The sequence below is a fragment of the Corapipo altera genome, unplaced genomic scaffold, assembly GCF_003945725.1.
Source record: "Corapipo altera isolate COAL_440 unplaced genomic scaffold, ASM394572v1 100, whole genome shotgun sequence".
NCBI classification, from domain to species: Eukaryota; Metazoa; Chordata; class Aves; order Passeriformes; family Pipridae; genus Corapipo; species Corapipo altera.
In genome coordinates, this window is record NW_020884952.1 from 309,235 (window position 1) to 323,781 (window position 14,547).

General features: G+C 49.0%; 1 protein-coding gene and 1 long non-coding RNA gene across 4 annotated transcripts in view; one reads left to right on the forward strand and one right to left on the reverse strand.

Moving 5' to 3' along the window:
• The window catches only part of LOC113956583, a 14,661-nt gene extending 6,568 nt beyond the window's left edge, over window positions 1–8,093 (reverse strand). The window contains exon 1 of the long non-coding RNA XR_003530888.1: window positions 8,082–8,093. This is a non-coding gene — a long non-coding RNA (uncharacterized LOC113956583). The remainder of the gene's footprint in view (window positions 1–8,081) is intronic.
• WT1 (Wilms tumor 1) overlaps window positions 1–14,547 on the forward strand; it is a 37,149-nt gene that overhangs the window by 4,349 nt on the left and 18,253 nt on the right. For all 3 annotated transcript variants that reach the window (XM_027663306.1, XM_027663307.1, XM_027663305.1), the window contains exons 2-4: window positions 811–933; window positions 1,154–1,256; window positions 7,249–7,326. In XM_027663306.1, the coding sequence (XP_027519107.1) occupies window positions 811–933; window positions 1,154–1,256; window positions 7,249–7,326 (304 nt within the window). The remainder of the gene's footprint in view (window positions 1–810; window positions 934–1,153; window positions 1,257–7,248; window positions 7,327–14,547) is intronic.

The window sequence follows — 14,547 nt, forward strand, 5'->3', positions numbered from 1 at the left end:
TCGGAGGAGCTTGGTTCTCGGGGTAAATGCTGATGAGCCGAGAAGCCTCCGAGATAATATTACTTTGTAATTACTTTTTTAGCTGAAGTTGTTTAGCCAGCTCCAAGTCATTAATGAAAGTTGGTGTCCAAGCACCTGATTTACGATTCCGTGTCGGCCCGGGGTCAGCAGAGGTGGTCTCTTTCCATCTGAATCTTCTCGGTGTAGGAAACAAAATAGGCTGTTTATTATTTTGGAGAGCAATTTTCACTGAAAGGAGGAGTTTTATTTTTGCATGTAACATTCCGCCTCTTTATTGCAGACTCTTCAGAAAGCGGCTCTTAAAAAAAATAAAGAAAAAAAAAGAGCAAGATTAAAGGGTAACTTCTAAATTGGAAACGCCAGATGAGTACACTAAGCAGATGGGAATCTTCCTCTTTAATATGAGCAGCAATTAATGAAAACATCCTTTTTATTACCGAAGCCGATCTGTTCTCTTTAAGCACGAACGAGACTTCCGACTTTCCGCCCCTCGGAGCGGGCAGCCCGGCTCGGCTCTGCCCGCAGCCGGGGGGGTCCCGCGGGGGTCCCCGCGCCCGCAGCCTTGCGAAGTGCGTGTGCTGAGAGAGGGGCGGCGGGAGAGTGAACGAAGGGGGCACGCTCTGCCCCTGTCCTTTTCCTCAGCGCCGGCAGCAGCCCCGCGGGTGCGATAATCGCGAAGTATTTGGGAGCCCGCGGCGCTCGGCCGGGCGTAGGCTCCTCTCTCTCGACGCCTGCTCTGAGGGGCTTGTCGGGGGGCGCCTGCTAACCCCGCTGTGGTTTCTTCGGCAGGTTACAGCACCGTGGCGTTTGACGGGACCCCCAGCTATGGCCACACGCCGTCTCACCCCGCCGCTCAGTTTACGAACCACTCCTTCAAACACGAGGACCCCATCAGCCAGCAGCCCTCCCTAGGTAATTTCAGCCTCCGCGGGAGCCCGTCTCGAAGGGCTTTGCCGCCCGGCTGGCAATCCGGGGTGGCTTCGGACTCGCACCGCTGCCCCAACCCCCTGCAGGCCTGGCACAGATGCCCCGATGCTGTAGGACGGGGCCCTGGAGCCCGTTCAGCAGCGCAGGGCGAGTGGAGGGGCAGCCGGTGGCCGCAGGGGTTAACTCTTTCCCGCTTTCTCCGCAGGGGATCAGCAATACTCGGTGCCTCCCCCGGTGTACGGCTGTCACACCCCCACCGACAGCTGCACGGGCAGCCAGGCCCTGCTCCTCCGGACCCCCTACAACAGGTACCTCCGCCGGCAGGGGAGCTTTGCCTTCCCTCCTTTCGAGCGTGTTGTTGCTGGGACGCGATCTCTCTCTCCCGCATGCCGTTCAAATAGCTTGTCCTTTACGCAAGGAAACAGATTTATTTTTACCTTTCTCAAAAGAAAAAAAAAAAGATTCGCACGTAAAAACCAAACCGTACCAAACAAACCCAAACCAAACCAAAACCCCGAAGCCAAACCAAAACCCAACCCAAACAAACAAACTAAACCCCCAAAAAACCAACACCCCAAACCCCACGAAACGAAAAAAAAAGACTCCGCGCCTTCCACCCCGGGCTCCGATGTGTCCCGGAGATTTCCCGGGCCCTCCTCGCCCTCCCGAGCCGGAGTTCACGGGGGACGGCGGCCCTGGCAGAGCATCCCGGGCGGGCTCGGGAGAGCCGCTCTCCAGCGGCAGGTGCCGGCCGCCTCTGGGAGAAGGGAGCCGGGCTGCCTGTTCTCCTTGGAACACTCCTGCCCAGTAGCCCACTGGTGCAAAAACTTTGGGATTTGCCCTTAACCATGCCCTTAACCATTTGCCCTTAACCATGGGATTTACCCGGGACAGCCCAGCTGACCCTGGGGCTACGGGGACCCGCTGCCGGCCCGGCCCCTACGCCTTCTTCCCGCAGCCCCGGAGCTCTTCCTCGAGGCCGGGAAGGTATGGGAGCACTGGTTGGTGAGCAGCAGTGATAGGCAGAGCGTGATACACGCAATTAAAACTCAGGTCCGTCTGAGGGCTTCGTCTTGCAGACCAAGAGCCCTTCCGATGGCTCCCAGAAGTGATGGGAACTGGCCTGCAGGGAGGTTATTTATTGAAATCGGGGCAATAAACCTATCGGATTTCCTTGCTGGGAGAAAGGTGCGTCTGGAGCTTTGCTGCAAGCAACGAAATCTCTTTGCCAACAGATGGGCCTGTGGCAAGCGCGGCTTCCCGTTTTTGGTTTTTTTTTTTTTTTCGGTCTGACATGAGGGCTGGGCGTTAGAGTTTTACAATGTGTTTAGTGAGTAAAAGAAGTTTCCCAAAATTTATTCTTCAACTTTTTGTGAACTTGGAGCCAGTCCCGTATCTTGGAGTTGCTAAGTAACTCTCGCACACAAAACAATGTGCCTCTGAGAAGGAAGCCGCGAGCGGCTCCTCTTGTAGGCCGGTTATATCATCTCTGATTAATCAACACTGGACGTGAGACAACAAAATTCTGTCACTTCCAGAAGCCCCTTCGCTAATGAACGTGAGTTGACGTCAAGGGAAGGAGGGAATGAGGTAATGAAGGAAGGAAAGAAGTCTATCCAGAGAGATTAGCTTGCAGAATAATTGGCGGGGAGAACTCCTGCGCTGAAGTGACAGAGATTGCTCGCCGTGCAGGGAAATCTATAAATATGGTTTGTAGGGAGGCTCGGAGACTGCAGTTCCGAGCGGCCGCGGGCAGACACCGTTCTCCCCAGTCCCACCAGACCCCAGGGCTCCCCATCGCCCCGCTCCTGGAAGCGGCAACACCTGGGAGATGTGATTCCGATAGGAGATCGCTGATAGTGTCGAGAGCTCTCTCCTCCATGTGCCTCCATTCAGGCGGGGGTGAGCACAGCGGTGTCACCGCCTTAACGCGGCCACCTCCCGCCCAGCGCTTCGGGACCCGCACCTGAGGTCGGATTTCCTCCCGATCTCAGCCTTGATCCTGCCCTACTCCCTGGAAGGTTTACGGTTTACTCCGATAGGATAAGAATTTAAGCCCTTAAAGCTCACAGAAGCCAATACTGATGTGTGGGGGGTGTAAGTCAGGCAGAACTTGTTCCACGTCGAGGGCAGCCCCACAGAGCTCCCGCATCGAGGCCCGCACAGGTGGGCGAGCTCGGTGCGACCTCCCCTTAATAAAGGAGATTAATAAGTGTCCTCCTAATGAACATATTAAGAAACGCCTAGGAAAATACCCGATCTTCCTAACAAACAAGTGTTCTTCCTGTGGATGAGTAGTTGCGGTGCAGAAAGGGAGGGGATTCATTTGCCGCATCGCCAAGGCCCTGAAAACGGCCTCACTGTCCTTATGCATATTTATATTGATTTGGATAAATTGTTTTGGGGGTTTTTTTAAGACGGTATTTATTCCGCACCTTCTTTGCGAAGGTTTCTTTCACTTTTCGCAGTTCGGGTGAAGTTTGACAGCTCTGCTTTGACAAGTGATTGCTCGGTCGCCGCATCCGAGCGCCGGGGCCGGCCGTGATGGATGCTCATCCCTGGAGGGGGGGAGGATTCATCTTTCCTCGGGCTGGCTGGGGACGGTAGGGGCTATCGTTCGGCTTGAGCACTGGAGAGGAGGGTGATGTGGCGGAGGAGACGAGATCGGGGGCGGGAGGTGTTGCCTCTCTCTCCGAGGGGATGCGCCGGCCGGTGTTTGCCCTGCACCACCTCCTCTCTGGAGTAGCGCTCGGGCGTTGTTTGTGGTCCCTCGCCCACTTCAAGGTGAGGCTTCGGGTCTGCTCCTCCTTGCATAGTCCTGTCGGGGCCACACCCTCGCGTCGAACACGACCCTGAGGGCGATGCCTCGGCGGGCAGAGGTGAAGCGAGAGCGCACCGCGAGGAGGTGTAAAGGGAGCCGCCTCCATCCGATGCTCTCTCTTCCCGCTCCTCGCCATCTCCCCAGCTGGCTGCAAGGGACCGCTCTGGGCTTCCCCGCTCCCCGAGGGAGCCGCGCAGGGTCGCGAGTGGGCGTGGGCAGCAGGGTCCCTCCGCCAGCGCAGCTCCCGGCCCCGCTGGTGCCCGTCTACAGTGCGGGGGCACTCGGGGAGGGGGCCTCGCCATCCCTCCCGTAGCGAGGCAAAGCAGTGGGGAAGGCGGCAGCTTGAAGGAAATGGTTAAAAGATCGTAATTCTTATACTGGAAGCAAAACTATCTCTGAAATCTCTCGCCTCGGCAACTACTTGCTCTCTGTTTATAGCGCGGCCCGCTGCGCTGCCAAGGAGCCCTGCGCCTGTGGTTGGTAGCTGGACACGGATGACAAACCCGCGCAGATCACAAGTGTGTGTTTGTGAGTCCATTAAAATGGTGATGTGAACTTTTCTACCTCGCGCTGTTTAATGTAGTAAACATGCTCGATGTTGAAAATTTACTGTGAGTCACACTTGCAAAGACTCTAAAAGTGGAGGAGTCTCAGTTCAGATTATAGCTGTTTCTGTGCAGAGGTCAAGAACTCGATAATACTGCAGTGCAGGCCAAAACAAACTCTATATGATCTACTACTGGTTTCCTTTTAAGTTCCCTTTTCGCTCAGCGTTGACTTCCTTTTATTCCACTCCAACTTACATTAATCCCCGTTGTAGAAATGTTCCCCCCCTTCCTCTCGTTTCTCTTTAAAAGCATCTCTGTAATGAAAATAAGTTATTTTTAGTGTCTTCTTTGTGGCCGTTAGAAGGGCCAAGGATTCAGATTGGAATCAGCGCAGGCATATCCCTGGAGACCCCGCTTTCCTCCTCCTCATCATTCAAACCTCATCCAAAGCCGAGATTTTGAGCGGAGCTGTTAATTCCATGAGATCATCTCACGGTACTGTCAATAACAGGCCACGGCGAGGCGTAAATGGCGTTAGGGACGCCCTGTTCTCTCTCGTGTCAGATGCGAGGTGTTTAAGCCCAGTCGGTGCCCGGTGGCCCCCGGCGCGGCCGTTCCTGCCTCCGGCTTTAAGGGGCGCGAAGTCCGGCGATGCTCACCTGCCTCCCGCCCAGGGCCGATTCCCACGATTTAGCCAAAGCTTGGACAATTCCGGTTTGTTCGAGATGGAAACCTCGACGGGCCGTGGCTCAGCACAGAAAAAGGGTTTCTCCCCTTTAGGACTGCCAGCAGCAGAGATCGCACAGGCCGCCTCCGCAGCCCTTGAGAGGGGGGTGCGGGTGCCCCTCCGCGGGCACCCCTGTTCCGGAGTATTCCCCACCCGGGAGTCGGCAGCGTATCCCGCGGGAATCCGCTGTTGGGGCCTCAAGTCCAAACTTCTCTTTCTGTTCCAGTCGCGCAGCCGAAACGCGCCCCCCCCCGGGCCGGGCTGGCGTGGGGTCCGCGCCCGGGCACCTGCTCCCCCCGCACCCATCCCCGGCTCCTGCCCCACCGCACAGGGAGGACAAGGGGTGCGAAGGCTGCGGGTCTCATCCTGCGGCCGCCCCGTTCCGGAGGCACCGGTTGTGGTAGAGCGGGGTTTAGCCCAAGTAGCGGAGTTCCGCTCGCCCTGTATCTCCCAGTGCTTCCCACGACGCCCAGCTTTCCCGGGAGCCGCCCCGGGCTCCCTTCGGAGGCTGAAGGCAGCTCGGGCTCCGCCGTTCAGCTGCGGCTGCACAGCCAGGAGCGAAGCGCGCCCGTACCGCGGGGGGGTCGGGAGGGATTTTGGCCGGGGGGGGCTGCGGTGTCCCCTGGCCGCGGGCACTGCGCTGGTTTGTTTTGGACACTGTCACCCAAAGGCGGCATGGAATACAGTGGCTGCGAGCTGTGACAAGATGAATAAGTGTATTGCTTTATGAAAAAGCAAAGGAGGGGAAAAAAGTGGATATTGTGGGGGAGGCTCTTATAAATGAACTGTCAAGCGAAAGAAAGTTAAAGGGAAATCTCCTGCTGTAAATGCATCGGGCGGGCACTTCTAATAAAAATCAGGGTCCTGGAGGAATTAATTACAGCAGCATTACAGGAAGAATTCGTGGAATTGCAAAACGTAGTTGGCACAGACCAGCACGGACTGCTATTGCAAATGGGGAAACTGCAGGAGAGTTTAACAATTCCTGAGCTGATATGCAGGACATTGTAGTAGCATAATAGCACTTCAGACATACTAATGAATAATAGTGTCCAGTGATACTGACAAATGATATTACGCATACTTCGAGATTGAAGTCACTTAATTTGTTTTTATATGCAAAAGCTTCCCACTGGAATCTGGCTTTTTTAGGTCGCTTCTACCTGCCACGAAGTAAAAAAAAAAAAAAAAAAAAAAAGAAGAAAAAAATAACCTCTTCTAATAACAGAATGAGATAAATTCACCGCCTAAGTCCAGCGATTTTAGGTGTGATTAATCAAGGGGGAGAGTTGCGTTTATTGTGAGCGGCTGTTCCCCGGCATCAATCACATCTCCCGGCTGAAGGGCCGGGGGCTCCCGCCTCGTCCCCCCGCCGCTCGCCGGGGAGCTGCGCTGCGGGGAGACCGCGGAGCGGGGAAGCCCCGCAGGCGGCCCGGGGGGAGCCTGCCCCGGGTGGCGGCACCTCCTCGGCCCGGTGGAGATTTGCCGGGCCGGGCGAGCACTCTCGGGGCTCCGCGGGGCTCCGCGTCCGCCTCCCACCGTCCCGCACCGCGGCCGCGCTGCCCGGCTTTGCCGCTCCGGTGGCGGGGAAGCCGCGGGCCGCAGCCGCCGCCGGGCTGCCTTCGGTGTGTACCGGCGGGGAAAGAGCCTGTTCCAGCGGCGAGCTTCGTTTATCGCCCAGCCACTCCATTTTTCTCCCGCTTGTCAAGCCCCTCTATGTAGTAACATCCATCATGAGTCACGATAGCTGTTTCACTCCATTACCCACGTGGTCCCTCACACTCCTGGTTAAAATAGTTAACAGATTTGACTTTTTAAAACAAATAATCCGCTGCGTTAGTCCGCCCAGCTGCCTATATTCGTTTTACTCATTTCGATGTCGAATATTATGTGTGTCAATATCGGATATTATTTTTCTGTAAGGAAGAAGTTTTAGGTCTCCATTTCCAGCTGTTTAAAAATCGTCAGGCTTGCGGATTCAAAGGGACTTTTGGATCCACAGCCTTTATTTTCTTCTATTTCCTTTTATTTTTTTTTTTAAATTCATAATACGTAGATAGAGGGATTATATAAAATAAATTTACTTTCTGCTATTAGATAGTTATAGTGAAAACCAATAACAAAGAAATTGTTGATGTCTTGATGTATTGTTTTTTATTTGGTATCTGTAACTTTAGTTCTAATTCTACATGTTTTCTCAACAGTGACAATTTATACCAAATGACCTCGCAGCTTGAATGCATGACATGGAATCAAATGAACTTGGGATCCACACTGAAGGGGTAAGGAGCTTTGTTCTCTTCTAACCTGTTGCCCTAGTGTAGCTGTGTTACTGAGCTAACTTCATCTTGTGTTTTGCGACTTGAATCCCATCACTCGCACGAAAAGAATACTGTCCGGTCCTGAGAATGGCTCATCATCTGGCTGCAGTTTGCCGGGATTTTGATAATCCCTGCAATAGCCTGGGCTGAGGGCTGGGGTGCCGCGCCCATGGAGCCCAGCCCTGGATGTTTCAGAGGCGAAGCGCCGGAGCCGCCCTGTCCCGCCGGGGCCGGGCTGGGGTCCCCGGGCAGGGCAGGGATGGGCTGTGCCCGTTCCCGGTCCCTGGGCCCGTCCCAGAGGAGCAGCCGCGGCCCCTTCGCTCTCTCCTCCTTGAGCTGTCGCCCCTTTCCTACCATCCCTCTTCCCTTTCCCTGCCTTCGCCAGGCCCTGCGTCCTGTCTCCCGGCCCGGCCGCCTCCCGGCTTCCTTCCTCCCGGCCATTGTCGCCCTCCCACCTGCCGGGAAGAGGCTCCGGCCCGCCTCCCCCGCGGGGCTTCCTGCGCCTGGGCGGGCAGGAAGGCTCCGAGGCGCCGCGGGGCCCCGCCGGGGTGGCGGCCCACGGAGGGGGGTCAGGCTCCGGTGCCTGTGCCCGGTGCCTCCATCAGCCCTGCCAGGGTTGGGGATCCTCCGGCGCGTGGGGCAGGACCGAGAGCCGCGAGGCTGATGGACAGCCGTGTCCTCACCTCGTTTCGTCTGTGATCGCCACCACGAGTGACAGAGCCACCTTTCGATCTTAGCCAAGAGAAAGCCACGGAGTAGATAATTCGCTGCTCTGAGTAGGTAATTGGCTGTGAAAACTCCCCCCACCGAAGGCGGGTATCGCCAGCTTTGAGATGGTCTCAGTGTCTATGCTTGTGTTGCCCCAAGTGAACAACAGGAGAGGCCGAGGAAAGCCTTGTATAGATCTGTGCTTTCATGCATAGCTCTGTGCTTTCATGCAGTTGTCCATAAATGTCAAAATTCTTGTTCAAGGTGGGCTTTGTGTACAGTTCTGTCGTGTGATGAAGGAGTAAAATGTTGTGGATCTGCTTCTAGCTCATTCACAAATGGTCGTTTGAAGGTTAGAGGGAGAAGATAGTAGCATAGTAAACTCTCTGTATTGAAGTGAAGGAGAGAATTGAGCCTGAAGAGGTCTGTCATGGAGCTCTCTTATGGTTAGAGAAGATCCAAAAATCCTACAGTTGTGTACAGTTCACTGTCTTTGCTGCTGATTCCCTCTTTTAAAGGTTATTTCCTACTTTTTTTTTCCATAAGTGTTTTTGATTTCCTCTTTAAACTGTACCCTTTAAAGATCAGTCATTTCAGTATTAGACACTGTTTTGTCTCTTCTGAAGAAAATATCCTGCAAAATGAAGAAACACATCAACCTTGACCGAGGTCCAAGTTATTAAAGCAAGGAAGAGGTTATTCTTTGGGGAACTCAGTGAAAAAAAAAAGTCACAATAGAAATATTAAAGGAGTACTGAACAAAATAAATGGCTTCTTACTTGTCCAGGAGTCAGACTGTTAGCAGTGTAAAGTATGTGACCTAGGATGCATGAAAAGGGGGGGGGGGGGAAATCAAGATGAATGATCTATGGTAAAACAAAGCTGAAAGTTTTGGTATAGGCCAAGATTGTAGAATCTGTGGAAAATCAGTGCTAGACATAGCCTCATCACTGGTAATATGAGCCAAAATAGTTATCTGTCTTTTCTGGCTGAGAGTTACAATACACAGTACCTCCAATCTCAGTTGCCATGAACATAAGGTATTCTTCCCCAGATTTACATCTTTAAAATATATGAACTGTTCATAAGTGATTTCCAGGCGTTTAGTATTTCAGATGCTTTTCTCAGTCTTGTAGTTGTAATTTAAGAATTTTGGAATCAATCTTTCTGTTGAAATATGGAGCTTCTAGATTCTGTCCAACGATGACAGTCCCTATTTAGCTCCTCGCCTTCAGTTCTCCCCAGCAGTTCTTCCTGGCTTCAATAAGGCACATTATAAGAAGGAAGAAGACATTGCCAGTAAGTTCTGCAAACAGTTAGAGAACTCTACAATTACATAAAACTTACAGGTCATACACTTTATACTTGACAGCAGCCCAGGTCAGTAGCTTGCTTTCTGGGTTCATGTTCAGCACAAGTTTAACACACTGAAATGAAGCTGTTGCCATGCATTTCAGGCAGTGTTAGTTAGCAGTTTCTATGCTGAATTTACCTGGCAGTTTGTCTGAGAGCATTCTAGTTTTAGCTCTTTACATTCTTGCCAATATTTGAGTGATGAGCCCCAGAATCTCCTCACCCCAGATTAAAAGTTTGAATTTGAGGAAGGAGTACTGCCAGTTGTCCAAAACTGTGTCCTTTTCAGTCATTGTGAAAACCATTCCTGTTGAGTTGCAAGCTTAGGAACAGTCCTCTTTGTGTGTGATCAAAAACCTGGCACCTAAACTATTGAATGGTTTTGTCTGCTCAGAGCCTGCTGTAGCTTATGTCTTTAAGGCCATAGAAGTCTGCTTTTCCCAAGTGTTTTTTCCTCCACGGGTATTTTAATACTGGATATTGGAACTGACAGCAAGAAGTTCCTTTGTCTCGGTGGAGTTCAGTCTTTGAGTGCTTTCGGTAGCTGTAAGCATTAGGAATCTGTGGAAGGCGCGGCCTGAGACAAGCAGAGGTGAGCAGTAAAAGGCATGGAATAGAGTCCCTGACCAGCCATTGCTACGTGGTGAAGAGAGACATCTAAGGGGAAGTGAGATGTTGTCTTCTGGCAGAGTACAGCAATGTGACAGACTGGCAGGGGAAGGGGAAAGAGGTGTAAATGGGGAAGCACATAGAAAAGGCTGCAGCCATGAGTTTTAGATGTTTCTACTTGCTGGCAAATCAAAGGATGTCTGATGGCCCAAGATGAGCTTCTCTCTTCGAGGAACTGTCCCTGGAGAAGAAAATAACCCACTACTTCTACCACAGAGTCCAACTGACTTGAATCTGCATTTTAGACTTTCATTTAGGTTCTGAATGCCAACTCGATTGAGCTCTGATTGAGCTCAGGTTGTTCTTATAACTCAGGTGAGGGAAGAACAGTGCCTTGTGAACTGGTGTGTTGATTGTGTTGCTTGTTTGTCCAGGGACCTCTCTGTCACCTTCTGAACTTTGGGTAGACAAGAGGGAAGGTGGGCTTGTTCTCTGCGAGCCGGCAACTTCAAGAATCCAAAAGGAAAGCTGCATTGCTAAGGCAATAAACACCCCTGGGAGACTGGATTTTATCTCCTCAGGCTGTTTGCTGATGATTTGTTCCTAATTTTGTGGTATTTTGTTTGGAGCTGCTGAGATTAGATTTATACTGTTGCAGGAAAGCCAGTGGGTCCTTTGCTGACCTGAGAACTCAGGTCCCAGACATCTCAAAATGCATGTACCACATTAGTGGACACCTTTTCAATTTGTGTCTGTTCTTAATATTTTCATGGGTTTTTTTTTGTTTATCCAATATGAAAAACGCTGCTTCCTTGTGCAGTAGTTGTAAGAGTAGATAGACCTCATGACTATAAACCCCCTCTAGATATTTTGGTGAGTTATGCATAAAAGTGACATGAAAATAACTGATAACAAGCAGGAAATGATATGGCATGGTTGACAAGAAGTGTAGCTACGTTCCCAACAGCAGTACTTGACAAAATTGTCTCTTCAGTGCTCGAGCAAAAAGTTTTGATCCACAGTCATCTGAAATTGAGTGCATAACCAGACAAAATGTTGATTTTCCCCTTTTAGTTTTGCTTGGGTGTTAAATACTCAACATGTTCCATGGAAATTGGTATTTATTGCTGTTTTCTCACGCTCACTGGAAGACATATTAGGTGTGCTCTCTGCAGAACACTTTTAAACTGCATCTAAAACAAGACAGTGAAAACTTGTTTTGTTTAGGAGTGAATTGCAAAAGCTTTTATGTTTAGCTTTGGTGGTATTATTAGTAAAATTTTGAGGTGCAAAACTTCCTACTTAGATTCAGTTCTGCAGTCAAGATGAAATAGAAATGGACAATAACCTACTATCTCTAATACTGAATTGATCCTTTCCCACTTATAGCTGAGGGTCTCATTTTGAAAGTAAGTGTTGGGTAAAATCTTGATTCCACTCGGGTCAAACCAAAGAAAGGCTATTGAAGTCAGAAATACTAAGATGCCCTGAAAATCCAGATCCTTCCTTTCATCAGCCAGCTAGTTCTCTCATTGAAGATGGCAGAAGAGCTCTTATCTGTGAAATCATGTTTTTTAATATCCCTTTGCCTCGGAAAGTACAGATAAAAATGCAGCTTTATACTCCACCCTCTGTAATAGTGTTAGACAAAAACCAGGCAGAAACAGAATCTTCTATATAACTAATCAGAATCTTTTTGCTGTCTTCATACTTATTTTTCCCAGGGTGCTAGGATGGTAAATATTTTAGCAGAGGGAATTAGCTCTACTTCTCTTCCTTTATGTTCTGTTATCAACAGCACTAGCCCACACCCTCACTTTGCCTCATTTTTGGCTCTGTTTCTAAACCCTAAAATTCCTGTTCCTGCACTGAAACACAATTAAATTGAGGCTTAATGTGGTGCCTGTTTTATGTAATCTTTTTTTCTGGCTTTTTTTTATTCTTCCAAGTCTGAATCTCATGAATCAATGTGTATTCACATTTCATCTGAAATTTTCTAACTCTCCTCAGTGTGCCCTAAAGCTTCCCTTTTTTGGTTTATGAAATAATAATAAAAAGCTTAATTCTTCAGATTAAGTTGTAACTGCTTTATACATTAGACAGGCAATTTCAGTCTAACAAAGTAAAAATGGTGTGAGAGAGAAATTGCAGCTTGATTATTTTTTAAAATATTCAGATTAGAATGTCATCTTTTATGAGGTTTTTTTTTATAACCACTCGGATTGATACAACTCTCTAAAGCTGCTCTGTTTTTCATCACACATTCTCATCTGTAAAACCTTCATTTTTATTAATCTTTGTACAATCTGTACAACTTGGAGATTAATCATTTTAAAAGAGCTACTCTCCGAGTGTTAAGGATTTGCTGGGCTAATGGTAAATGCAAGCCCTTTAAATACTCTACAAAACAGAGCCTTTCCTTAGCAATCCGTGTTGTCTAAGTATCAGCCTTTGTTTCCCAGTTATCTAGAATTGCATTTTATGGCTCTGTTTCCAGGTCTGTTTCTGGCTGTCTAGATCCAGAGAATAAAATATACTGAGTCCTTTTCTCACCAACTAACCCGAACTCTAAATATTTATAGTCCAGTTCTGCCCTTGTGCAGTTCCCATTGAAGTTAAAGGGAGTTGTATATCTACAAGCAAAGGCAGAACTGGGCTGTGAGGCCAAATCCTCCAGTCCTTGCTCAAACAAAAATTTGTGTTGGATCCTGGCAAGCCAGTTTGGCTGCATCTGGCCTTGCTTAGTTTTGAGTCCACTTAGGACCTGTGGAGGGATCAGTGTAGTGTCTCTCCTGACTGTAACTCTGGGCCTTACTGGGGATTTTTCTATTTTTCTTTCTTCTTTTTTTTTTTTTGTATATTTTTTTTGGTTAATTCAACTGTTTGCTCCCTGATCATGCCCCTGGCTTTAGCTGATTTCTCCTGGGGGCTGCTCAGCCCTTGGAGCAGGGCAAGGCACAGCGTAGGAGCTCTGGCTGTGCTCTCAGAGTGCACTTGCAGCAGGGCAGTGAGTGGTTCCGCTGGCAGTTCTCCAGGCTGCTGTGGTGTTGCCTGAGCAGCCTGTCCTGCTGAGAGAGAGCATGTGCTTTGGTGGAGATCTAGACTGTCATCTAATCCTGGGAGTCTATCAGGATAATTTTTTCATTATTATATGTATAGATTTGGTGCCCTGAGCATTCAAGGCGTTGTCTCTTTGCCTAGTTAAACACAGAGTGTCCAACCAGAAAAGGTGAAAGTTAAGAAATGTCCTACTCTCTGGAGATTTCCATTTAGTTAATGTATTGCAGATATAAACTCATCAGTTACTTGTATTGCTCATGTTTGTGGCACTGCATCTGCTCATTGTCTCTTACATGCAATAAAGTGGGTGTTTGAGTTTAATACTGTATTTAGATTTATATCGGTTCTTCTATCACTGCTTTTATTATAGTATATAAGTTGCAGCCATATGAAACAAGCCAACTGTGCCAACTGTGGTTCACATTTTGGGGCATACATCATGGATGCATGGACTAAAGAGACAGGGAGAAAAAGAGTTGTCTTTCACAATGAGTTCACTACTGATGCAGACTGAAGGCTGAAGTTCAAGGGAGCAGCGTTGTAGGGACAGTTTGTGAGAACTCCTCCTTCAGTGTTCCAGTTTCCCACTGGCTGGAAAGAATATCCACCTGTTAATTCCTATCTCCCCAAAGGTCAAATTATTACTTAGTGCTTCATAATGAATAAACAGTATTTTAACCAAGAAATCTCTCGTGATCCATTTTGCTGTCATCATCCATATGGCCACGCTGAGTACCAGCCAAAACCGATGGAAATGTGCCCAATATTAAATGAGAATTAGGGCTCCTGATTATTCAAGTGTCTCTCCTAGGGAGCTGGTTAAGGACTTAGTATATTACGAGTCTAGAGGCTCAGAAAACAGGTTTTAATCTTCACAGCTTTGCAGTTGTATGTACAGTTTTAATGAAGTATAACTAGAAATAACATGAGGAAATGTGTAAGAGGCTGAATGCTGAGGAAGGCTTCCCAAATGTGCAATAAAAATTGAGATAGAGATCATCTGGAGGATACCTCTCCTTCATAGAGCCATTCCTTAGGGCACAAGCAGGGTCTTTGTTCTGTTTCTTATTCCTGGGAGGAATTATTTCAGAACTGATTGGTCTTTAAAAGAGAGGTTATCACTGAAAGATGAAAACCATGAGAATTTGGAGGGAAAGCGAGGCTGTGTTTTATGGTGTGAGCTTTTGCTGCATATTCCTGCTTCTCCTGGGAATTCTTCTTATCTGACTGTTGTTTATTGTAGTGTTTAGGGTTGTTAGGACAGGTGGGAATGGGAGGTCACGTGGTTACTCAGGGTGACCAACGCTGAAGTTCATGTTTACCCTTGATTACTGCTGTGTTACAGATCAGCAATAGCTTCTGCTGGAGAACTTCCTCCTTATTGATGGCAGTTCTCATTTCATTTCTGTTTTAAAATGCACTGTGTAACTTGTGATCAACAGGTGTATCACC